Consider the following 26,604-nt stretch of genomic DNA (forward strand, 5'->3'; position numbering starts at 1 on the left):
AGAGTCAGATTTGGAGTGCCGGAACAAAGCTGGGCTGGAGATAACAATTTTGAAGTCCTTAACATCTCGATGACAATTGAAGCCACGAGAGTGGATGATATCCCCTAGAGAGAGAGTGTGGAGTGAGATGCTAAGAACCTACAAAATACTAACAGTGATGAGACCAGCTAAGGAAGAGAAGCCCAGGGAAGCAGCCAGGGAATTAGAACCAGAAGACTCTAACAGAATCCAAGGGAGGAGAGTGTTTTAGGAAAAAGAAGTGGTCAATTGTGTCAAACGCTGCAGAGAAAACAATAAGGTAAGGGTTGAGAAGTATCAACATAACTCTTCAAGAGAGTGATCATTGGTGACTTTAGTGAAAGCACTTCCAGAGGCATAACGGGGGCAGAGGTGGATGGCAGTGGGTTGACGAGCCAGGGAGACTTAAGGAAGAGGAAACAGCAAATATAGCAAACTCTTCTAAGAATCTTGGTGGTGCAAGGGTTTAGAAATGGCTAGTAAGAGATGTTCTGTCTATATTCACTGTGCCATTTTCAAATGTCTATCTCATATTCAAGATATTTGTAAACTGTCTTATGTTCTGTACTACCGTATGCACGCTGAAAGTAGAGATGGGGTCTTCTATATTTTACATCTTCATAGTTCCTAGTTCAGGTCTCGCATATAGACAGTGCTCTGCTGATACTTGTTTCATGACTTTCCAGCTTTCAAATTTCAGGAGCTCTGGTAGTGCAGTGGTTAAGAGCTACGGCTGCTAACCAAAAAGTCAGCAGTTCCAATCCACCAGGTGCTCCTTAGAAACCCTATGGGGCAGTTCTCCTCTGTTCTGTAGGGTCACTATGAGTTGGAATCAACTCAACGGCAACGAGTTGGTTTGTTTGTTCGTTTTTAATAGGACTACAGTAAATATAAAGTGTGTATCCTTTTCACGTGTTTTCCTCTTATGCAATTTCCTCTGATTTGATCAAAAGGTCTCAATTCCAGGGGAGAAAAAAATAAAGACAAGCCCATGATTTAATAGAAACACATGTTTTCAAAAAATTTTGTGAGTTACGGGGAAACTCTCTCCAAATGCAAGAAATAAAACAAGGACAAAAATGTTTCAATAAAAAAATGTATTATGATTATTTACATCAGCTCCTTGATAAGCATATAAATGTAAACTTTTATTGTTGGCATTATTTCACATATGATTTATCCAAATTCAGAGTTAATACTGTCATTTGAGTGTACAGGTAGTGAGAAAATTTTATTATATTCACAGAATATACATACACATGCATTCAAAATGTGTCTCTCTTCAAGCCAGTGGGATAGACACTGTCCCATTGGCCCTGCTTCTGCTTCTCAGGTGTACACTGGAGTCGGTGATGTCATCCACATGTTCCTCACTTTTCTTTTCCTTCAGGCTGTTGATGAATCTCAGGGTAATTTCATCCCACTCCTCAGGCAATAGCATCAGCAGAAACCCAAGGCAGATAATGATGGTAGCAGCCAGGCGGACAACATTGAATATCACCTCCTGCTTCAGGAGATCCACAGCTATGAAAGAAAAATCAAGTCAGTCACAGTCTACGACTGTTTCTAAGCTTCTTTGAAAGCAAATGACCAAAGTCTGTGCTACTTCTAGAGATTTCCAAGTCTTCCTTATTCCTTCTTTTTTTTATTTTTATTGTTGTAGTTTAAGTGAAAGTTTACAGTTCAAGTCAGTCACACAAAAATTAATACATACACTGTTATGTGACCCCAACTGCTCTCCCTATACTGTGACAGCACACTCCTCCTTTTCACATCTGATTTCCCACATCTGTTTAACCAACTCCTAATCCTCTCTGCCCTCCCATCTCATCTCTAGACAGAAGCTGCCCATTTAGTCTCATGTATCTATTTGAGCTAAGAAGCACATTCTTCACGAGTATCATCTGATGTCCCATAGTCCAGTCCAATCCCTGTCTGAAGAGCTGGTCTCAGGAATTGTTTTAGTTCTGGGTTGATAAAGAGTCCGGGGACATGCTTTCTGGGGTTCCTCCAGTCTTACTCAGACCATTAAGTCTGGTCTTTTTACTACAATTTGAGTTCTGCACCCCACCTTCTCCTGCTCCATCAGGGATTCTCTGTTGTATTCCTTGTCAGAGTGGTCACTGGTGGTAACTGGGCACCATCTAGTTCTTCTGGTCTCAGGCTGATGAAGTCTCTGGTTTATGTGGCCCTTTCTGTCTCTTGGGCTAATACTTTCTTTGTGTCTTTGGTGTTCTTCATTCTCCTTTACTCCAGGTGGTTGGGACCAATTGATGCTTACTTATTCTTTCAAACTGTTCTTTCCTTGTTCTCATATCGTCATTTATATTGTTCCCTTTGTTTGTTTTCCATTCCTTCTCTCTAAGTCATACTTATCCTTCAAGGCTCAGTTCAAATTTCATGTGAGCTGACTCTTAATTACCTCTCCAGTCTTATTTATTAATACTTTTCCTCTGCCCCTGCACCCAATTCATCCTTCCCTGTTGGCAACCTATTCTTCAGCCTTCTTGGACCACCGGAAACTTTTCAAATGAGACAAACTTGACAATGTCTAGGTTTTTGCATATATGCTGTTATTTTTGCATGGAATGTCCTTCCATCCTCACATCTCACTTCATCCAGCTAATCTCTCCCTTCGGTCTTCTTCTTCTGGCTTCTTGTAGGACGTGTGAAGTCCCTACTATGTGCTTTCAGAACATTTAGTACATACCTCTAGGAAAAAATTTCTCTTTCTACATTGTAATCACTCAATTCCTTTGTCTCCCTCTTTAGACTACATGATCCTGAGGGCAGGGATTGTGCCTTATTTGGGATCTATCACCAGCGTTAGCACAGTTCCTGGCATATATTAAGTGCTTAGTAATTATATATTGAATAAATGCATCCACAGATGAATGGATGAACTTCCTTGACAACTCAACTCCTCCATGACGTTTCTTCCAAATATCTTACAGCCCTAAGAGTCTGCCTCACACAATTTGGCATTTAATAATAAATTCCTTCGTATAGTTCCAAATTGTTTAAGGTACATTGGTCTTGTCCAAACTCACTCGTAAGCTTCTTCAGGGAATGGCAATGTCATAATGTTTTTTTTTTTTTTTTCTTTCTGTATCCTCTACAGCCTTGATACCACAGTAAGTGCTCCATAAACATTTGCTGATTGTTCTGGGGGAAAGAAAGATGGCCCCTCAAGACTTGGAATCCTAGAATTTTAGAGTTAGAAGGCCTGTACAGTCATCCAGATAACCCACTTTCATAACTTGCTCCACTGACAGGTTTAACTAGAAAGATTACCCAGGGAAAATAGCTTCTCCTCTCGTCCCTGAAGTGAGTTAAATTGCTTTTTTCCTTCTATCTGTTCTGGAGGGCAATCTGCTCTGCCCCCAGGAGAAGCTTCTGCAGCTCCCCATGGATAGTCTGATGGGGAGCCAGCACCCTGTATATTTCCTACACTTTCATTAGTGACATTTACTTGAGAGTCCTTTGCTGGGGTGTCTTTTATTTCCATAGGGCTTCCTCTAAAAATACCACAAAATTAGGTTGTCAGGGAGATTACATGAAACCCAAATAATACATTTGCTATTTAACTCTAAAAGCACGACCAAGTAAAAACAGTGTTTGTAGCTGCAAAATTTAAATCTGCTGCATAGTTATTCTGTTGTCTGCCACCTTCATGATACTTAAAAACATCTTCTGAGGCAAGGGACGTAATTCACAATTGCTAGAAAAAACAACTCAGTGCGTAAAACAAACACGAGCAGGAGACTTATTGTGGTGGTTAGAATCTGCAGATGTTAAATCATACCAGTACCTGCATTTCCAGGAACGCTGAGCACTGTCCCAATGGAGATTAGGATTGGGTATGTCAGCACCACGCCGACGTTCACCAGGATGTTGAAGGCTGGAAAATAAAGGAGAAATTACAGGATGCAGGGGAATTGGTATGCCTGGGCTCTTTTCTTCTTAATTTAAAAGCATCAATGTATTTACTAAACATGCCTTCTAAAAACTGCGTGTATCTTTGGTCAATTAATTTGCTAATTTTAGAGATGGATGTATGCGTATCTGGCCTCAATTAATCATATTCTTTTTCCTCCTCTGCCACCCTGGCTGCCTGACTGCTTACCAGTTGGTGCCAAAGGGTGTTTGAAGCAAATGCAGAGGTAAAATAATCAATTCAGTACCCTGCTTATTAGCATTATAAAGGTAAATTGAGGCCAGTCAGAGGTTGGAAGCTGGTGACTGACTGAATTTTGGGCTTTATCTCTGTGTTGCTTTGCTGTGTTGTGCCATATTCCTGGATAACTAAAGGACTCCAGTGTTACTACCCAAAAGAAGGTCTGTTCAGTGATGGTCTATGCTGTTTTGCCCACTCTCTTGAACTGAGCATCATATAGACAAACAAAGGTGGGGTCAATGTATTTCACTGAACTCCAGGGACCTTTTCTGTATCCAGATTTGTGCACAGATAACCCAGGACTGGTTCACAAAACAAACTGAAGGTGTAGTTTGATACTGTTTAATTAATGCCTTTGGACCTCTTTAGTTAAATATAACATTAATTAAAATATTCAGCTATCCCCTTCAAAAGTTACCAAAAATACAGATTTTCAAAAAGAAAAACTGTTAAGACATTTCAAGAAATTGTAGTTGGTTTTATGGGCTAGAGAGATAAATGTTAACAACTACAAAAGGTCCTCAGTGCAGAAAGGATCTCTACGGAAATGACTCAACATGTTGCCCATATCTCCGTAGAATCAAAGATGATTCTAGAACTATTCAATTAGGACATTGTTTATTCTTCCATTGTCATCTATAATTCCGGCTTTAATTAAGTCCCCTAGCTTAGTTATCTGGAGTCACCTGTGCTTGTTAATTAGAGACAAAGGATTTGACTTTCACAAGGCTTGAGATCATTTATAATTTTCATACAATAGTAGTGGCAGTCAAGGCAGAGGATCTTCCTGAGTTGATAACTGTGCCCCCTTCATGGCAGAATTGCAATATACAGGCATCTAGACTCTCTCCTCATACTTTGGGAGTTAAATATGCCACATTCTACCAACTCAGACATTCATTCAATGCAGCATAGACTTTGCTGAATTCTTCAGCTATCATTTTATTGGCTGAACTGGACATTTTCGCAGATTAAAAGGAAGTATTGGTGTTTAGGTGAGAAGTGAGCCATTCGCACTCAACAAGAATCAGGTGACTTCACTTGAACATGTTGGCTGCTTTCCCTTAGTTCTTTAGTTGGAATACTTACACACTCTTTTAAATACAACCTAAGGGAAAGAATATAATTCAATGTGTTAGCTGTAGCATGGGGTTTTGCCCAAGTTTCAGTGGGATTCAGACATGTCAAGTGAATGGATGAAGCCAATATGAATCGGCTAGGGCACTCCCAGGTAGATACATCAACCTGAGAGAGGGTGTGAGGAAGGTAAACTTAAGCAAACAAGAAAGCTATAGTTACAGGGAGTGTAGGTCAGTTCAGAGCACAGCCTGACATTTGTCTTTCAGATCTGTCTCCCAGCCCAGCCCTAACTAGATGACATTGGATTCCTATGGAGAAGTGAGGTATGGAAATAAAAAGTTAAGAACAGGAGCACTGAAGACTGTAAAACAGGGGGAAGAGCAGCAGTGTAACACAGACAAGAAAGAGGTTGTCTCCTCATTTTGTTACAGAGCAGCTGTGGCATGGTGAGGATTCCAGTGCACCTGAGGTGGCCCCCGTGGAGCAGTCGTAGTGCCTGGTGGACAGCGGCAACATCCATTGGCGCTCAGAGATCATGCTGCTTGGTGGAGAACTACAGTGCCCAGCTAGCATGAGTGACACCCAGCTTGAAAAGGCTTGCTTAGGAGCATGTGTTAGACGTGCCAAGAATTCCATAACGGTTGATGGCTATTTTGCAGCAAGCTGGAGATCATGTGTGCACAGCCGGAGCCAAGAGTCAGTAAAATTTTGGTTATGACTGTTAGTGAGACTTCATCTGTTCCCAGTTAGGTTGTATTTGGCCAGGAAATAATCTAGGCACTTTTTATGAAGATGTATTGGCCTTTGGAAACACTGCCATTGATTTCTATGCAATTTAGATTAGCAGAGGTTATAGGAGATGATAATCATACATTTTTGGTTTACAAAAGTAGAACCCAAGTGACTAAGAATTAATGTTTGATTCTCCTCTTGGGTGCTTCCTGTTTTGTCCAAAGCTCCCTGTAGGGGTCTGAGTTGGGTTGGAAAAAGATGATCCAATGCTTATGTGGGAATGATAATAAGGACATTTTCCTCCCAGGAACTGCAGTGTTTCAAATTATGTTACCTAGGTAAAGAATGTCAGCTGAGAGTTGGCAGATATCCTACAGGTCGAGCATGGTGGTTTAATGTAGAGCAAGCAGAGGGGGCTGACCTTGGGTAGTATGAGGAATGAGGAGCAGAATGAAAATCATTTGATTCTGAGTAATCAGACACTGAGTCATTGGGCTGTTGTTGTTTTTTGACTGCTTGGTGAGAGAAGAGCAGTCTTGTTGTTTTTCAGGCTCGTTTCACATGAAGTGATAGCAGTAGCACATGTCATGGTTTGGATTATGTCCCCCAAAAAATGTGTGTATCAATTTGGCTGGGCCATGATTTCCAGAATTGTGTGGTTGGCCTCCATTTTGTGATTGTAATTTTATGTTAAAGAGGATTAGGGTGGGATTGTAACACCACCTTTACCCAGGTCACATCCAACGTAAAGGGAGTTTCCCTGGGGTGTGGCCTGCACCACCTTTTCTCTCTCAAGAGATAAAAGGAAAGGGAAGCAAGCAGAGAGTGGAGGACCTCATACCATTAAGAAAGCAGTGCCAGGAGCAGAGTGCGTCCTTTGGACCGGGGTCCCTGGGCCGAGAAGCTCCTAGTCCAGGGGAACACTGATGAGAAGGCGAAGAGAGAGAGAAAGCCTTCCCCTGGAGGTGACACCCTGAATTTGGACTTTTAGCCTACTTTACTGTAAGGAAATAAATTTCTCTTTGTTAAAGCCATCCACGTGTGGTATTTCTGTTGTAGCAGGACTAGATGACTAAGACAGCACAGCTTTAAAGTGGGAGACCCCTGGTTGCTCAGGTAAAGCAGATAGCCTCAAATTTATAGGGAATTGGGAGAAAATACATTAAAAAGACTCCAGGGTTTTCTTTTGTTTTTTCGTTTTTCCCTTGGCCTTTGGCTAAGCACAGCCTACTTAACCCCGGCCAGCAAAGCCCAGTACAGATCGCCATCTTCTCTTGCCTGGTGAAGGCTTCCTATCTCGAATGCATTCTCCATACTCAGCCAGAGTGAGCTTTTTAAAATGCAGATGTGAGCATGTCACTTCCCTGCTTAAGGATTATTAAGTGGATTTGAAACCCAAACCCCTCAGTGTGGCTTTCCAGACTCTTCATGACCCGCTTCGCTCTTGAACATGGTCTCCTTCCCCCTTTCCTGAACTCGGTGCTCCAGCCATTTTGAAGTACTTTGAGTTATTGAATGCACTATCCACTCTTTCACCTTGGTTTGACACATGGTGCCACACATGGAAGATGATAACATCATACAGAACACTGTGATGAATGGATGAGGCTGCTTGGAGACCAATGGGGGAACAAAGTAGCCTGGGCCTCCAGCTGCACATCTTAACCCATATGAGGCACACCGGTTGGATTGCTCTTATCTAATCAAGTGAGAGCCTGCAAAGAATCTTCTAAGCATTCAGTACCATTAACCAACCTTAGGTAAGTTTATGAAACAGAGGACAGAGGTATCCAAGGGAACAAACCTACTCTGATAAACAATCTATTCAAGGAAAGGTAGAGTGACATAGGAAATGGAAAGTGAAACCCAGGGCCACTTACCCAGCCAAAGCCCTGCCATTCCACAGAGACAGCCCCATGGCAGAGCTGCAAATGAGGACCAGTGCTCCACCTTGGTGAAATACAGGATGACGGGGGTAAAGGAGATGAAGATTAAATTGAAGAAACCCAAGGTAGAGACAAAGTGAGCTGCTTCACCAAAGTTGGCACTTCCGAGAAACATCTTAAACAAAACCTGGAACGGCAAACAAACTCTTTCAGCCACCTAGTATTTACTGATGACCTTGCTGGATCAGAATGGTGAGATCTATTGATCTACATAGTGAACTAACCGGCTGAGAGTTTATCATCCATTTCTTCTGACCCTGCCATCTATATGCCACTAAATGAGCTGTTGAGATAGAGAATTAAAGTGCCCTATAGCTTTCATATGAAAGAGAAAATGCCATAAAACAAATTTCTTAGGGTGTTGAAAACTGCTGGGATATTGTACACTGTGTTAAGTGCCACCATTGGTGATGGGTATAGGGCGAATGACAAATAAGAGTGCAGACAAGCCAGGAAAAAACTAATTATTGAGATGTCTTCAGTTCTTCCTTTGAAGCACTGAATTCATTTCACTCTTATTTTGACAGATCTGAAAACTAAATTGGACAAAGAGAGTCTGTCATTATGTTGTTGAGATAAATAATAGTAATGCTTTGGATTTATACACACTTTTCTTTCTGAGCTTAAAATATTTTTTTACCAACATTGTGTTTATTTACCGGATTAAAAAAAATTTTTCCCATCTGGATTGTAAGCCTTCATGAGGAAGATGGCAAGGAGAGGTGAATAGCTATTCTAAAGTTGCAGAACAGGCTCGAGGAGATAGCCAGGTCTGTAATCCATATTTCTTACATTTCTTAACTACTCGCCTTCCAATACTGATCCTATAACAAACAAGGCAGAAGGAACGAGATCTTTTCTGCCTAGAATTGTGGTGATTTTGTGCATCTTAGCAAATATACTACTCCCAGAATGAATACACTCTGTCACATGGTCAGGAGAATTATACTGGTCACATAGCAATTCCAGGTACTGTTTTTAACTTCAACTGAACTTATCATTTTTTTCTCTTGAGAGACTTAGGAGAACTTGAGCCATGTGCTAGTCTCTGGTCACATCATACATCTCGATGGAGTCTCGGTTGGGGGGCAAGTTAGACACTAATGGCAATCGAGTGAACACTTGTCAAGCTTGTCACACAGCATCAATGGGCCAGGAAACGTCAATGTGGAAATAGACTTCATGTCCTCTGAGCCGCAGTGTTGGTGAATAATCAGAACAAGTATTCAGGAGGGAGGCAAAGAGCATTTTCAGAGTATTTTCTCTTTGAAACACCAAAAGAGGTGAAAATGAAACAGTCCTTTAGATACATCCAGAGAGGTGGCTCTTAAAAGTAGAGCTCTGGGGAATAACCTTTTAGATCTGCTCTCTTTTAGTCCTCGCTTCTGAAGTCAGGTGCAATGACTTTGAATTGAATTTTCACTGATGACAGGGAACTCTAGTGGAAAAAGAATGATGAGTACATAGAGCAGACCCAGCACATCCATCAGAGAGGAAAAGAGGTTCTTCATCTTGCTAATAACATGAACTTCGGTGGTATGGGGTTAATACACAGCCAACAATGAGCTCTCAGTTGACAGCCTGTTTATTATTTCTAATATCTCTAGGGCGTTAAAATAATGACCATAGATAGTTAAATTAAGGAGATGTAAGGAAAGGCCACAAACTACCCTGCCAAGGAGAAGGCCTTCCTCATGCCTCTGCTATAACTGCTCGATAACTGGGGCCAGAGAGGGCCAGGGGGAAGTAGAACATGGGTTTTGGAGTTGGTCACCTGGAGTTTAAATCTTGTTTCTATTACCTCCTGGCTTGCAACCTTGGGCAAGTTACTTAATCTTCCAAAGCCTCAGTTTCCTCATCTGGAAAGTGGGGATAAGTACCTGTGCCTCATAAGCTTGAGTTAACACAGGTGAAAGTTTCTGGCAAGTGCCCAGCATATAGCAAGTACTTAATAAATAGTACTGGTTTATTTATATACATCTATGTTTTCTCTAACCAAGGTTTTCTTTATGCTTCCTTGTTAATCTACAGATGATCGCTGACTACAAAAGAAAGTGCACAACATACCTTGTACAACGCAGACGTAGAGGCTGAGCCCACTGCAAACGCCACTCCTATGATTGAATCGGCGTGGAAATTATCTGCATAAGCCATCATGACGATGCCAGTGATTGCCATTATTGCAGCAACTATCTGTTGAACGGAATGCAGCAAAATAGAAAATGAGGCCTCTGTATTCCAGAGCAAGCAATTAAAGACTTCATGAAAGTTGCTAAATGCCTCCTCGAGTCTAATTATCTCTTGTGCATCGCTGTTTAAATGTAGGAAAGGTCAGTATTAAAGAAATCAGTATGCTCATGAAACATCCAGGCACAGACTATAAAAACTCCTCACATTCTAATTAAAGGGATAGTAATTTTTAGTTTAATTTCTAACTCAAAACTCTACAGACTAATGTCTCTACTGGTGAAATAATTTTAATAGGAAGTCACTTCTAAGCACTTTCATCTATACTGCATTCTTTTGTTTCAAATAATTCAGCAAACATTTTAATCAGCTTCTTGGATCACTGCATGTTTCTGACAATCTCCACATTACCAAGACTTGATTAGGGAGGCATAATATTGATGCAGTTAAGAGGCAAAGTTTAGACCAAGGGAAAAAAGAAAGCAAATAACCTCTCATAGTGATTCATGCAGGAGTGAGCTGAGTCTGCACTGTCACTTTGAATGTCAACTGGAGGCCAGTTCTTCCTTTTGTTTACATGCAAGTTAATTTTTTTTTTTTTTTTGGTAAACCATACAACATTAACTGCATTAAGTGAAATATTCGTAATTCAATTGAAGTCATAATCGTTTACTGTAAATTAATATAATCCTTGTGATATTCAAAACAGGAGTCCATTCTCTTATTGAAATGCTGGTCTGCATCTGTTTCTTTAATTATCTTGAACTGCTTCTACTGGAAAACATTTCAAGGCCACAGAAGACAGTAAAATAACAACCCTGGAATAGGGAACAATATGTCATTTCCTTGTGAAATATTCTGACTTTAAAATCAAGATGAAAATTTGTGAGAAATTTAAACGTACATAGCAATTAATTTTAAGCTTCAGTTCTGAGTATTCCTAAGTAAATAAGTTCTTCTGTAGATGGCTTTTTCACATATTTGATTTTTTTTTTTTTTTTTTGGTCCTTTCAGACATTATTAGTGAATTACGTATTACAACAAAATGTAGCTCTTTAATATATAACTATAGATTCAGCTGAGGGCAGTGCAAAGAAATATGTTCACAATGACACATGTAATTTAGATGCTTCTACGGCAATTCTTTTGTTAATGACCACCAAAAACAAGTACAAGGTTGATTTCAGAGCAGCTCTATACTAAAGCGTCCTTTATGAAAAACAGCGGGAGTACTTGGGAACAGATGCCGACATGTCAGCAGTGAAAAACTGTCTTCATAAAACGTTGTCCGGGAAGCTGCTTGATGGGAAGCGTTTCTCTTGCTGAGTGAATATTATATTCTCTAAAGTTGCCAGGCACGTGTACTAGTTAAGCTATGCCTCAAAAAGAGAACAGAATTTAATACACACACCATGAGGTGTCAAGGAAATTTTCCAAACAAGAAGTAATAGACTCATAAATAAACATGGTGAGGGGTTATCAAGACCTGGAAATTCTGTTAAGGGTTATCATTTTCTTTGATTTGAGGATTTATCGTTCAGCCAGGGATTTGCAACATTTCTACGGGCAATCTGATTTCAGGGAAATGAAAAGGCGCATCGGACACTGACATTTTCTGATTTGATCTTGTGTTTAGAAAATGCTCACGGGTTAAAGTATTCACATGCACAAATAGATTCCTTCCATAAGACTGAACTTGTAGGATAATAAACTTGAATTAATATTTGTTATCTTTTGGTTAGGCATCAGTTAGATTTTCTTGGTCAAGTAAACAGGTGGTTACTTCAAGACAGGTTTAATAGAACACAATGTTAATCCTAATGAACTTTAACACAGTGTGCTGATTCATATTTAAAAGTCTCAATTCTTAAAAGTGTTCTATTATATCTATGGAGGTATCTGGGGTTAGGGAATTGTGAAAACAAACAGAGCGTAGTATTTAAAAAAAAAAAAAAGCAAAAGATAAAACACTGCCCGGAAAGGGAGGAACACGTAATATGATTATCCCTAGGATATGACCATGGTTGGGAACTCTTCCTTTTCTGAGTCAGTCATTAGTAAAATATATACATGCAGAATATTTCTACTATAAGTTTTCTCAAGATAGGAATTTGATATGGTCAAAGATTACATAATTTTATAGCAATTCAAAATTACAACCATGGTGAGTCTTCTAAAGATCTCCATTACACTATATATTCATGTGCTTATGAAAATATTAGCCTGGACCACTTAAACTGACATATCAATTACACCACTGTCTCTTCCAATTGCCTCCATGGAGAGAAGCATTTTCACTTCAGGGGACCAGACAATGCTGTTATTTAAGTTGTTAAAGCATAAAAATCTGAACAGTTGATATGTTAAAACGATTCTTCTCCATGGTATGAGCAATAATTTTCAGATTATATAGTGGGTTCCCTGGGGGAAAAGATAAGTTAAATTATTTGCCACGTTTTTATTTACATTTCACAAGTATCTGACAGAACAAATTCTCTATGGCCATGTTTTAATCCTAAGAAATTTTCAGTATATTTCTTATCTATGCAGTTGGAACTAAGGGATCTCAGCTACTCTAGAAAACCCAGGAAACTGTTGGGTGGAAGGCCTATTTGGAGTGGTCATTCAGATGATACCTGTGTGACTCTGCTTGGCCCCATTGGTTTAACTATAGAGAGTAAATATTCTTCAAATTTCCATAGAACAAACAAGCCAAGTACAGATCTGAGTCAGAATCAGTCATCAAAGAAGGATTAACAGTCTGTTTTCCTTCTCAACAGAAAAACACAAAACTACTCTACTAAGGTTCAGGACTCTTAAAATACATCTTCATGAAGCCAGTGCCTTAAATAGTTTGTCGAAAATGCTTATTTGCTCATCCACAGAGGGACAACCACAGAAATGCTTCTGGGGCCCATTAGCGTCCATAGGAGGGACGGTACTGCTGAACACACACCACCTAGTGGTTTCACCTGCTTGGCTTCTGAGAAAACGTTGCTCTCCTCAACACTTAATCCACTTCCAGTCTCTTAGCTAACCCGAGTTAGCTTAGTCTAAATAAGATGGGAAACCCACCACTACCATCACCTGAATCTGGTTTGGGTGAGGGTGTTAGTAACCATAATGACTGTAAAAACGCCAATGCCTTCATTTTGAACCTTTTACTCCTCTCTCATCATAGTATGCCCTCACGGGTACCTCAAGGAAACAGATTCATTTACCCCATTATCCCTGCGTGCAAGTTCACAGGCATCACCCACCTCCTGAGCCAGCTACCTTCCTCTGCATCACCTTTCAGGGCCAATCAGAGGGGACCATAAAGCCATTTGAACCTGTTCCTAAAGCCCAACAAAACACTGTAAAGGACTTTAAAGGAAGACATTTGGTGATTTCACTGTGCTAAATGCCACCTGTGATTCCACAAGAACGCTAGGTTTATTTTACTTCTCAAATAATTAGTTTGTACAGATATAGGCTAGAGGAGCATCTGGATTCTGGCTGTTTCTGTTTCTTGTATCTTCATTTTCTTCTTTGTACAAGTCAGGCCCTCAAAAGCCACAAGGTTCTGGGCCTTCTCTGGATCTCCAGGAGGCTTTACTAGTCTCATCCCATTCCCTGTGTTTCCCATTCAAAGATGGTTTCTAGAATTATTATTCCCATAACAATACCAGCTCTTCTGGGGTCCAGAATATTGAGATGACCCTTCAATTGCTTCTCTTGCTACAGTATTTCCTCAAGTATTTTAAAGTTCTAAATGAGTGATCATAACCCAAATATCTTTTCTTACTTGGCTTTGAGGTTAATTCTATTTCCTGAAGCTGAGTGGAGTGCGAAGAGGCTTCATTGGCTTTCAATGGACCCTTGAATCCCCAGGTCTGCACAGACTCTAAAATGGAGGGACTCACAGCTACACTTGGCAGTGGCTGTAGTCAGGTTCAAGACTAAAGATTAGCAGTTGAGGTCAGGATATACATTAATGGCTTGGCCAGTGACAGCGACCCTGATTTCCTTGTCCTCTATTTGAGTGTGTTTATTTAGGCAGAGTCCATTTTCAAAGAACCATTTCTAAACAGAATCTTTAGACTTCTGCACATGTGGCAGTCTATAGCCATGCAGATGCTGTGTGTGTAGGGGGGAAGAGGGTGGGTCCCTAGCGCAGCTGTTAAATCCAAGGGGTACAGGGCCTTGAACCAAGATTTCTTGGTATATGGATAAAATCCATTTGAAAATGAGCTCAAAGGGAATCCTGGATGGAAAAGAGGGAAAGAAATCCCAGAAGGAAAGACTGAAGGAGTGTGTGAAGGATAGAGTAGACCCGTTGACTACACCTTGTTTAAGGGGTTATGGATTCCTTGTGGGCATAAAATCTGAGAGCCATCAGAACCCAGCTTTCTCCTCCCTTGACTGTATTCATAAGCCATTGTCTTGCTAGCAGGGGAAGAAAGAGATGAGTCCCAGCACCTCCCCCAGGAAACATGAAGGTTTTGGACAAGACTCAGAATCTGCATTGCACATGAATAGTTACCGCATAAATGTCAGCCAAAGGCAAGATGGAAAAAAGAGGCCATCTAGAATCTTACTATGTAATTTTGGCACAAATCAGCAGCAGCTCAGTTCCAATGTCCTGTCTTAGAGACCTTGGAGCTCAGTTTGAATTCAAAGAAGTACAGGTTAAGCAACGAAAGATTCAGTTTAACTAACGTATTACAGCAGTCCTTGGTGGATCTACAAAAGTCTCCAAAACAGCTACAGTTTGGGCAGCTAACTGCACAGGGACCCAAATATAGCTGGAAAATATTTGGGTGCCAAGCTGAAGGGACATAAACTCATTTCCTAAATCTGCTAAAAAATTTGAAGTCTGTTGAACCGTTCACTGCCCACCAATTTTATCCCTATGTACAAAGCAATTTGAAAATGAAAAACAAAAATTCAATGAACAATAAAAAAAAAAAATAAGAGATCAGATCTGAAAGAAAGGTTTCTAACTTTCTAGTCTGACATTTACTTTTCATTGGAGTGAAATAGACACCAGAGAGAGAAGAACGCTCTCAGTGCCTCGTTTCCTTTGGGGAGAACCCTCTTCCATTAAGGCAATTCCTCTGGTTCCCATGAATTTGTGAATTCTAGCTAAACAAGACAGAACTCAGAGATGTAAAGCTCTTCAAAGCTGCAAGAGTGGAATTATCACTTACCAACAGTTCCACAGTTAAAAAATATATATAATCTTTTAAAAAGTTTACTAATTTTCATGGTGAGATCATATATTAGATGCAAACAATTGCCCATGAAAGACATTTTTTTGCACATCAAAGTTTACCAGCAAATTAATTGAAATTGACTTCGTAATAGAAAACTAAAAGTATAACAGATTACCTTCCCATCTGTAATTCATTCCATATTCCAAGGAAACAAAATATTAACAAGCTATTCATAATACATAATTAGATTTTATGTGAGCATTGCTAATTGATAATTCTGGCCAGCTGGAGTTCCAGATAAATCCATGTTTACTGACATTATAACTTCAAGGTATCCCTCATTCTGTCAGTTGTGTTATTTTGACATGAAACAACAGAAGTAGAGAAGGCCATATCTTTTCCCTTTAAATGTAATTATTCTTAAGGCTAAGCAAATGAGAATTATACTAACCATTTGTTTCTAAACTACTGCAGCTTTGACATGAGTCAGAAATACAAATTTTAATTTGATGACTGAAAGCAACCCTTTAACTGTTTTTTTGTTTGTTTTTAAGAATAGTCCAGTGGGGTAGCATCTAGAGGGGCTGTGCTTTAGATTTGTTATAAACGTAAGCAATAAGTAAGAGCTCCATTTATGTTGTCAGTATTCTATTTGCCCTCCTTTAACTTCTCAAATGACCTAATTATACACGTTTCCAATATTTCTCAGGAGGAAAAGAATGACTGACACTGTTATAAATTGAACTGTGTCCCCCCAAAATATGTGTTGTAAATCCTAACCTGTATGCCTATGGTTATAATCCCATTTGGGAATGGGTTGTCTCTGAGACGTTAATGAGACAGGATTAGTGTAGATTATGTCTTGAGTCAATCTCTTTTGAGATATAAAAGAGATTAAACAAGCGAGAGAAGCAGAGATGAGGGAAGAGAGATGCCAAGCCACATGAAGATCACCCAGGAACAGAAGCTCAAAGAGACAAAGACCTTTCTCTAGAGATGACAGAGACAGAAAGCCTTTCCCTGGAACCCTAGAGAAGCTGAAATATATGGAGAAGAACACAGTATCAGGATTAGAGGAAGACTCATCAACAACCTGCGATATGAAGATCACACAACCTTGCTTGCTGAAAGTGAAGAGGACTTGAAGCGCTTATTGATGAAGATCAAAAACTACGGCCTTCAGTATGGATTACACCTTAACATAAAGAGAACAAAAATCCTCACAACTGGACCAATAAGAAACATCATGATAAATGAAGAAAAGATTGAAGTTGTCACGGATTTCATTTTACTTGGATCCACAATCAACACCCATGGAAGCAGCAGTCAAGAAATCAAAAGATGCACCAGGATCACAACAGAGGGTCCTGGACAGAGCTGGAGAAAAATGTAGAACAAAATTCTAACTCACAAAAAAGGACCAGATTTACTGGCCTGACAGAGACTGGAGAAACTCCCAGAGTACAGCCCCTGGACACCCTTTTAGCTCAGTGATGAAGTCACTATAACAGACAGTGTTGACATGTCATGGGGTTGTTAACCATTGTCATAAAACAATATGTGTACTAACTGTTTAATGAGAAACTATTTGTTCTGTAAACTTTCATATAAAGTACAATTAAAAAAAAAGAGAATATGAAGAAATCAAAAGATGCATTGCATTGGGCAAATCTGCTGCAAAAGACCTCTTTAAAGTGTTAAAAAGTAAAGATGTCACTTTAAGGACTAAGGTGTGCCTGATCCAAGCCATGGTGTTTTCAATCGCCTCATATACATGTGAAAGCTGGACAATAAATAAAGAAGACCGAAGAAGAACTGATGCCTCTGAATTACAGTGTTAGCGAAGAATATGGAATATATCATGGAACAAACAAATCTGTCTCGGAAGACGTACAGCAAGAATGCTCCTTAGAAGCAAGGATGGCAAGACCTTGTCTCACATACTCTGGTTATCAGGGGGACCAATTCCTGGAGAAGGACATCATGCTTGGTAGAGTAGAGGGTCAGGGAAAAAGAGGAAGACCCTCGATGAGATGGATTGACACAGTGGCTGCAACAATGGGCTCAAGCATAACAATGATTGTGGGTATGGCTCAGGACTGGGCACTGTTTCGTTTTGTTGTACATGGGGTCTCTGAGTCAAAACTAACTCAATGGCACCGAATGACAACAACAGAGTCAGCAGCCTAAGCTGTGAGAAAATAAATTTCTGTTTGTTAAAGCCATCACTTGTGTATTTCTGTTACAGCAGTACTAGATAACTAAGACATCGTCAAAAGGCAAAATGCTGAATGTTTTGGTGTTTCTCATATCCCATGTCCTGATTATGGGCATCATTAAAATTACTCTTGGACATTCTTCTGGCACATGGCATTAAACACTTCTTAATACTTCACAGTGAGAAGTGAAGCACTTCCTGTCATTTAGAAAGAAAATATCTGTATCTGACTTCTACAAGCATGTCTAACATGAATGCTTACTATTTTGCCATCTACGATGTCTTAATTTACATATATATTTATTAACAAGTGTTCATTGGCTATGCGGAGCCCTGGTGGAGCAGTGGTTAAGGGTTCGGCTGGTAACCAAAACATCAGCAGTTCGAATCCACCAGCCACTCCTTGGAAACCCAATAGGGCAGTTCTACTCTGTCCTATAGGGTTGTTATGGGTCAGAATTGACTCGATGGCAATGGGTTTGGTTTACAGGTATTGGCTGCTTAACACTACTTTTATCAGACCTTGTTATTTACAGATGCTGTATTATCTTCCTCAAGCTGCTGTAACAAACTACCACAAACTTGGTGACTTAAAACAACAGAAATTTATTCTCTCATAATTCTGGAGCTAGGAGTTCAAAATCCATCAGGGCACTCCTTCTGGAGGCTCTGAGGGAGAATTCATTCCTTTCTCTTCCAGCTTCTGGTGTATGCCCCAGCGTTCCTGGGCTTGTGGCCACATCATTCTCATCTCTGCCTCTGTGGTCACATTGTCTTCTCTTCTATGTGTCTCTCCTTTGTATGTCTCTTACAAGGACACTTGTTATTGAATTTAGGGCCCACACAGATCATTCAGGATGACCTCCTCATCTCAAGAGCCCCTCATCTCAAGATCCTTAACTAAATTACATCTGTGAAGACCCTTTTTCCCAAATAAGGTAACATCCAAAGGTTTTAGGAATTAGAGGATGGACATAACTTTTTTTTTGGGGGGGGGGTCACCATTCAACCCACTACAGATGCCAAATTCCTAAATCTATGATTTAAATATAAGTTACACACCTGAGTTTGTTCCCTCTCCCCACCACCCCCGCTTGAAAGACTTCAAATAAACATTGTACTTTATGTGACCTCTCGCACAATAGTGAGGTCCATGGTTAAATGTATTCATTCACTCTATACAGTTGGTTTTCTCACCATTTAAATTTTATCTGGGAAATTTAATAAAGAATGTATTGATTTACTTTTGGCATTCAGATGCCACTGAAGGAGCAGAAAAGCTCCCAAATCTCCTCTTTTTCTCCTTTTTGTGCCAAGACTCTCCAAGTCCTCATGGGCAGCCTATGGTGGTGATAGTGGACAGAAAGATCCTATAAGCATATGTTCATTCACCATAACTTTAAATGTCTATTGAACCCCTACTTTGTGCCCTGCATTATTGTAGGTGTTGGAAATAGAGGCAGGGCTGGCTTGTGGGCATACTGCCTGTGCAGTCACGATAGCCCCATGCTTAGCAGGCCCCTGCACTTGGTTTAATGTTTTGCTGTCACCATCTTGAAATTGTTAATAATTTTTTCACCAAGGAGTCCTGCATTTTCATTTTGCAATGGGCTCTGCAAATTATGTAGCCCATCCCGAATGCCCCGGTGAACAATACAGGGAAGGTCCCAGCTCTCAAGGACAAGTCAGGGTCCCTGACTGATGATGGATAATCAGCACCAGTGTTCCAGGTATAAAAACATGATGCTGAATCCTTTGGGTGTCAAATCTAAGATTAGCTAGTGGAGAATATGGTATCACATTTGGGTATATGCTAATGGTGTCTTGGACCGATTCACATAGTGTCTCATCTTGTCTTCTACCATAGTTTTCTACTTCCTGTTCATGTTAAGCTTCATTTCTGAGAAGTATCTCCCAAGATACAACCAGAATTTGTTAACTTGGCTTAAAGTAAAACAAAAAAGCTTTCAGAGTTAATGGCCATCATAAACTCTCCCTCTAATGTAGACATAATTTCAGCATTTAAGGGGGAGAGGAAGGATCCTGGAATCATTGCCAATAAGCACAACATTTTAACAGCAAAATATGTTTTAAACCCAATCTTGGACATCTCTTTCAGAAAACAATAAGTCATGTTATGTTTATTTTCTGGAAAAAGGTTATATATTTGGACTTCCTTCTCAAGAATTACTGTCTCAATATTTTCTTCGTAGTTGCATGCCAGACCATATAAATGAGATCTGGCTCCTTATACCTGCATGACTTTCAGGCAATCTATTCCTAACATAGAACAAGAATACCAAAAAAAATACATATTTTTAAAATCCATGTTACTCCTGAAAGGAATAAACTCAGAACTGAAGTGGCTGGTAGAAGTTTAATGCAGTTCAATTAAGGATTTGTACCCCAAAGTATAAGCTGTCACTTTTAGTTCCATTTCTAGATTAGTCATACTAGGTATATAGCCACTTTTAACAGCATTGTGTCATTACCAGTGACTTTAATTACTGTTTGGTAATCTTATCTACTTATACCATTATTAATTAAATCCATCTCTGGGGGGAAAAAACCATGAAGGGGTTGTGCCAACATATGTTGATTGAAAAAGCAAATCATAGTCTTTACTGTGGCTAATTTTCTCAGACCCTTCTTTCCAAAGGACAGAAGGGTTGATCACACCATTAATTCTAAAAAAAGAGTTTATTTTCCCTGTTTTACTGCCTCCTGTTGAAATCAGCTGACTACCCAGTGAAAACAACCTCTTTATTCTTTCATGATATTCTAACTGTCTGGGCTTCCTAATGCATTTTCCAAATTTCAGTTTGTACTCAGAACCAATGGGAAAAGTTTTACAGAAACGCCATGAAACAAAGCAGCTCTCCTGATGCCAAGGGTTTACAATTAAGGGAGGCATCGCACATTGAATCAAGGGTGCCATTACCCTCACTCCCATGAACCTGTCTTTCAGCACAATCCACGACAGCAAGAAGACAAAGGCTTTGTTACAACAGAACAGAGCGGAGACATCTGTGGCCGTCAGCTTCTTTAAAGCCAGTAAATACAGGTAATTAGTCAAAGTCCATAGAATAGAAAAGGGAGCAGTTCTTTTAAGAAAGAGCTTCAATGTCAGACCATCTTCACCAAAAATCCGACTGCATTCCCTAAGAAAGAAAAAGAGGTTAATATTCAGCTACTACTTGTGACACATCTAGCCCTGCCTAGCTCTTGACGGCCATTTTCGGGCAAGGGCACAAACACTTAAGACTGATCGTTTGTCTCAGGAACATACTGAACCCAGTTCTGCCACCTAAAGGCCACAGCATCTGCACAGGTTTTCTTAGAAAAGAACACACATTTCCACAGGCACAGAGCTAGGCCTTCTCCTACCTAGATGTTCCAAGATATTCCTAGATATTCCCAGTCCAACTGCTGGGACAGACGGCCATTCTGCTATTTCTGAACATTCTCAGAGAAGCCCAGAGAAATACAGAAACGGGTAATTACTGAAATCACTAGCTTTTGGAGGAGAGAGAAGATTCTCTCCTAATGGGCGGATGCAACAGGGTCAGGATGGCTGCTACTGTTTGAATAGGCTATAGACAACTCACAGAATCCTGTTGAACAGGGACCCTCATATATCATGTGAAGCCACCACATACATCTTGAGATTTTATTATTCCTAAGACAATATGTTTCTTCCTAATACATCTGCCCGATTAAGTTTTTTCTCTAGCACTTTTAAGGCAGAAAAATGAAGAAAACCTCTGCAATAATCCCAAAATGGTAAAAACAAAACATAAAACTCAGGTAGTCTTTATATCCAGTCATTGGGCCATTTTGTTTGAAGTCAGTGTGTAAAAATAGTTGCTTCTGTTAAATCTATGAATAATTTGATTTTTGACTAAATTGATTATTTAGCCCAAGGGGCCATTTTAATCAAAGTGTTCAAGCTGGTGAATACATATTTCAATGGAATAGTTATTAAGTAATATAAAGGCAATAATGAAAGTGATACAATAACAGTGCTTATATGATTATGGACTTCAAACAGATTTACCACTGGGAGAACTTACCAATATTTTTTTCACTCAGTTGTTCATGAAAATTCAACCATTTCCTGGGCAACTACCATGTGCCAACTATTGTATTTTGAAAACTAGTGTAAATATCTTATTTAAAGCAACAAGTTACTAATATTTAGACATGTTTCTAAAGTTTATAATAAAATATACTTACATGGTACTAGATGGTACTGGTTCCTCTTCCAGCTATTTCTGAAGGAAAATAATTGCGCCTCTAAGTATGCAAACCAAAGTAATGTCTAGCCAATGTTTGCCTCACACAAATGAATTAACTTACCTCACAAAAGGACCACATGGAGGGAGTGATTAATTGATGAGGTTCTAAGCACAGGGGACATAGCCTCAAATAGAATGTCTCACAGTAAATGTCAGAGCTGAACGCGTGTTACTTTCAAGCAGCCAAGAATTCGAGGAAGGTTAAAAATGCATATTGCACACCTAGAAATCCATGTAGTGGTTTTACTTTCATGTGGGAGATAACCAGAAAGGAAGGGTTTTCATAAAACAAAAACATGACTTCCCAATGGTCAACTCTAACTTGAGAGAGACGAAATTTCAACAAAGGGATTAAATGACCTAAAGACAAAGCCTTTTGTCAAGTACACAGAAACTACATGTTCTCATGCACACCGGAAAATGCATGGCTTCCCTAAAGCCCTATAGCCACTGGAATATTCTGAGTCTGAGCTCACACATAGAACAAGTGGCAGTTTTCATAGAACATCCTGGACACAAGTACATATTCTGTACTTAGAAAGGGATCTGTTCTGTGAAAAGGCTGTCATGTTCAGCTAGGGTTGAGTCGTGAGTTTATCCTGACATCTACAACCACTAAATGCCTTCTTAAATACACAGTTCTTAAGAACAACAACAAAACCCATATTTGATGAAAGGGCTTATTTTTCTCATCACTGGCCCTAGTCAGTTATGGTTCTCCCTTTGAAGAGCCCACTGTTGTGCTCGGTTGAGTGCTCTTGAGCAAAGACTCTAGATACACTCAAAAAGACACTCTGACCTTATGGGGAAGACCAGCAGATGCATAAGGACAGGGAGAGCCGCACGAGCCAACTGGCTGAGGAAACGCTGCTGTCTCCACCTAGCTTATCCTGTCCCCCAGGCGTTCATTCGCGCCCTCCTTGTTCCCCTTTCTTTTCTGCTCTCCTCTTACTGCCAGCCTTCTCCCCATTTGTCACTGCTGTTGCAGGAATTAAAAATGCTCTCCTTTCAAGGAACCCCGGAAAGCATGGCCCTCAGACTCTCTGTCAACCCAGAACTAAAACAATTCCCATGGCCAACTTTTCAGACAAAGATTGGACTGGATTGTGGGACATAAAAAATGATACTCGTGAAGAGTGTGCTTCTCAGCTCAAGTAGATACATGAGACTAAATGGGCAGCTTCTGTCTGGACATGAGATGAGAAGGCAGAGAGGGTTAGGAACTGGTTGAATGGACATGGGAAATTAGGGTGGAAAGGAGGAGTGTGCTGTCACAGTATAGGGAGAGCAATTAGGGTCACATAACAATGTCTGTATAAATTTTTGTATGAGAGACTAACTTGATAGGTAAACTTTCACTTAAACTACAACAATAAACAAACAAAAAATGCTCTCCATTCAGATGTCAAGTCACCTGTGTAAAACCTTATGCCATGTGAGCACTAAGTGCTAGGAAATGTGAACACTCAAAAAAAAAAAAAAAAAAAAAAGGATGTTTATGTAGAAGCAAATAATAGTGGGTCTATCCTTGGGATGATGAAATCAGAATTTGTGGATAAGAAGCATTGACAGGTGGCAAAGGTCAACATGAAGCTGGGGAACATTAATAATTTTCATCACACTCATCATTATAATAGCAGCTACTAGTTATGGAACACCTTCTGTATGTCAGATAACCTCTTAAACACACTTCATAGGACCTGACACAGGAAAATAATATATCTTTGGCTCTGGTTTCATGTTTCCTAGAATTTTTTTTTCCCTTAAGAAACCATCCTTGTTAAAATTATGGTACGTACTTTTTTCTTACATACTTAATTTCAAATTCACCTGAGGCAACTGAATTCCCCTGGTAGTATGTAAATGAAATAACTGAATTATCCAAACCCACTTCCACATGGACAATCCTTATCATCCACAATGTATACTTTACTGAAAATTCATTTGATGTTAGTGATAAGAAAAAAAAAATTAGAAATGCTTTCCTGTGATTCAAGAGAAAAGAAGAAAATAGTCAGAGGGTCTGGTGCTATCGGACAAATTCTGTTTCCCAGTCTCACGCAGTAATTCTATTTTCCTCTTGTTCTGCCATGAAAGCTTGGGAGGTAGGGGGTGACCAAGGGCAGGGCTCAGAGGAGTACCTTCTTGGCAGATGGTGTTAATAAGTCTACAAGGAAAAGAGAACAAGCATCTCAGAATATTCTGGCAATGTTTACCTCTCGTGTGGAGAGAAGCTGCTGGAGACTATTCCCTTCAAAGACAGTGTTTTTATGCTTGATAATAAAAGCTTTTTGATTCAGTTTCAAAAACGGCCAACTTCACTCTAACTGCACTAAAAGGTAGAGGCATCTCGCCAAATCACAGATTCAGCTAAGTTCAGAGTTAGTCTGATGTAAGACATGTGGTGAAGATGAAGCTCATTTCCAAAGGCATTTCTGTCAGCCACAGCGCCTTATTGTACATGTGTTGTCTTAAACGAAACTGACTTACCTTGCTTTGCAGTATTCTTGAGATATTACATTTTTTTAAAATACCAGTATATGTGTCTAAACCTTAAGAGTATTCAAATAGAACACACACACATTATGAATACACACAGGTATTTTCAAACAGGGAGAATTTTCGTCTGATAACAATGCTCCCTTGTAATCATTTATTAATTATTGTCATTAATGAACCTTATGCCGAGGATCATGTCTATTTCAAAGGGAATCAAATACAAAAGTGTTTGTAGCAATCACACACATGTATACGGCTTCAGTCTTCCCACCAAACCAGACAACATGTATTCTTTTTGTTTTTCCTTTTTTCAAATTATAATTGAGTGTTCATGGACACACGTAGAAAAACAGCTCACAGGATGACTTTAATATTCCCCGGCACTTCCAAGCTAATGATGGAAAATGGAAGTAAAAGACAAGTTTGTTTATAGTTTGTTATGTTTTTTAAAAAAAAAAGTTTTATAATGCACCAATTATAATAGTCACTCCTTTTCATTAGGTACAGGGGCAAGAAAGGAAGGTTATTTTGGCTCCTGAAAAACAAATTTACTGCCACTCAGTGAGGAAGAATCAGCTGGTGTGAAGAACTGTTGCTCTCCCATCTGCCATCCATCGAGTCCTCCCCACCGCTGTTTTCTCTCGGTAATCACAGTGACTGTCCTGGAAGTTATTTCCTAGCCCTGGGCGTTTTCTTTTCAAGAAGCTGTTTGCTAGCAAGGGAACCCTGGATCCAACTGCTGTCTTTGTGTTCTCTGAGTGCTGGGCAGGGCTGTGTGACATTAGCCCTGTTTGCTGCCTGAGCTTTCCAAGATGAGGCTGCAGAAGCTAGGTTTAGCACAGGGCAACCACTAGGACCACGGGATTACTGAGTAAGCCCAGCTGCCACTGCTCATGGCCAGCAAACAAACAGATAAGGTCCCATGTGCTCCTGGCCAATAAAGAACAACATCTTGTAAAGCATCCCAGAGCAAAACCTCCTATTGCACAAAACCAGATCATTTCATCTGAGTAGGCACCATAGTGTCTGCAATATTATGCAAATATTTGTTATAAAAATTAATCTATTAATACAGATTTTTCCTGGATTTGAGACACTGGGATATTCAGTTAAAAATATGACTTTTAGAGACAAGTAGATCTGGGTATCTGGGTAAATCTGTGTTCCATGATCTACTTATAAGTGTGTGAGCTTGGACAAGTCATTTAACCTTTCTGAACCTGTTTCCTCATGTGTTAAAATGGGGATAACAGCACCACTTCAAAAAGGTACATGCTACCACTGATTAAATGAGATACACAAAAGCATCAACACCATGCCTAGCATGTTGTAGATGCTCAATATTTGCTTTTTTTAAGGGGGAACTATTCTGCTTCCCAATGTTCATTACCAACCTTGGATCCTGCCCCTCCACACTCAAGTTAATTTATATTCCAAAAAGATGAAAACATGTGTTTGCCTAAAAACATAATTTAAAACATCTCCTGTTGACCATTTAACATGAAACCTACCTGAATTTTTTCATTGGAGACTGCTTTTCTTGAGCAGTGGCCAGATGACCAGAATAATAAACTGGGAAAAACATAATGTTCCAGTTTGTTGAAAACCAAGTCATGAAAAATGGACAGTAGAAGTTCTTATAAGTAATTTTTACAATCTGTGTGGTTCCAACCCAGGACGATGACACTGACAGGATGATCAAGAGTCCCCAGATGGCCTTCAGAACAAAGGACGTGCATGACTGGCAGCGAGCCTTGATTCTGTTTTCTCGGCTGCTGTTCTCAGGATGAGCAGTCTGTGTCGCATCGTCCCCTGAAAACAGAAAAGGAATACAAATGTGTGGAAATAAGGTCATAAAGCAGCACTCAAACGTTTCCGTTCCTTAAAAAGATGGCTGAAACTGAAGAGCCAGACAGTAGAATCACCAGTGTTTTTCTTTTCTACCATCATTTAAAGAGGCTGATTATCTGGCTCATTTTCTCTCCTGAATCTCTGTTCTGTAAGGACAGTAAGTATCTAGACCCCCCTCCAGTCCATAAGAATGCTCATGAAATATGGTGGACGGTAGAACTGCCACATAAGGTTTCCAAGGCTGTAATCTTTATGGAAGCAGACTGCCACATCTACTGTGAAGCGGCTGGTGGATTTGAATCGCCAACCTTTTTGTTAGCAGCCAAGCGTTTTAACCACTGTGCCACCAGGGCTCCTCTTCCTTGTATTAGCATTACACATTCCAGTTCCAAAGACCTGG

At 39.8% G+C, this 26,604-nt stretch overlaps 1 protein-coding gene across 1 annotated transcript; it reads right to left on the reverse strand.

Annotated features, from left to right (window-relative positions):
- Positions 1-1,300: 1,300 nt before the first annotated feature.
- On the reverse strand, positions 1,301-26,243 carry SLC35F4 (solute carrier family 35 member F4). The gene is made up of 6 exons (XM_023726130.1): positions 25,865-26,243; positions 20,498-20,717; positions 10,021-10,146; positions 7,888-8,080; positions 3,830-3,919; positions 1,301-1,542 (listed from the first exon to the last, which is right to left on the reverse strand). The coding sequence occupies exons 1-6, from the start codon at positions 26,206-26,208 to the stop codon at positions 1,301-1,303; spliced, it is 1,215 nt and encodes a 404-aa protein (XP_023581898.1). The 5' UTR covers positions 26,209-26,243.
- Between the last annotated feature and the right edge of the window lie 361 nt (positions 26,244-26,604).

Source organism: Trichechus manatus, unplaced genomic scaffold (assembly GCF_000243295.1).
Source record: "Trichechus manatus latirostris isolate Lorelei unplaced genomic scaffold, TriManLat1.0 scaffold00010, whole genome shotgun sequence".
NCBI classification, from domain to species: Eukaryota; Metazoa; Chordata; class Mammalia; order Sirenia; family Trichechidae; genus Trichechus; species Trichechus manatus.

Excerpts from the sequence above, each read along its gene's own strand:
- SLC35F4 (XM_023726130.1), bottom strand. The coding sequence starts at position 26,208 with ATGACCTTATTTCCACACATTTGTATTCCTTTTCTGTTTTCAGGGGAC. Across the intron at positions 3,920-7,887 it reads AATGGCAGGGCTTTGGCTGG|CCTTCAACATCCTGGTGAAC; the intron begins GTAAGTGGCCCT and ends TTTATTTTCCAG. Across the intron at positions 1,543-3,829 it reads CAGCGTTCCTGGAAATGCAG|CTGTGGATCTCCTGAAGCAG; the intron begins GTACTGGTATGA and ends TTTCTTTCATAG.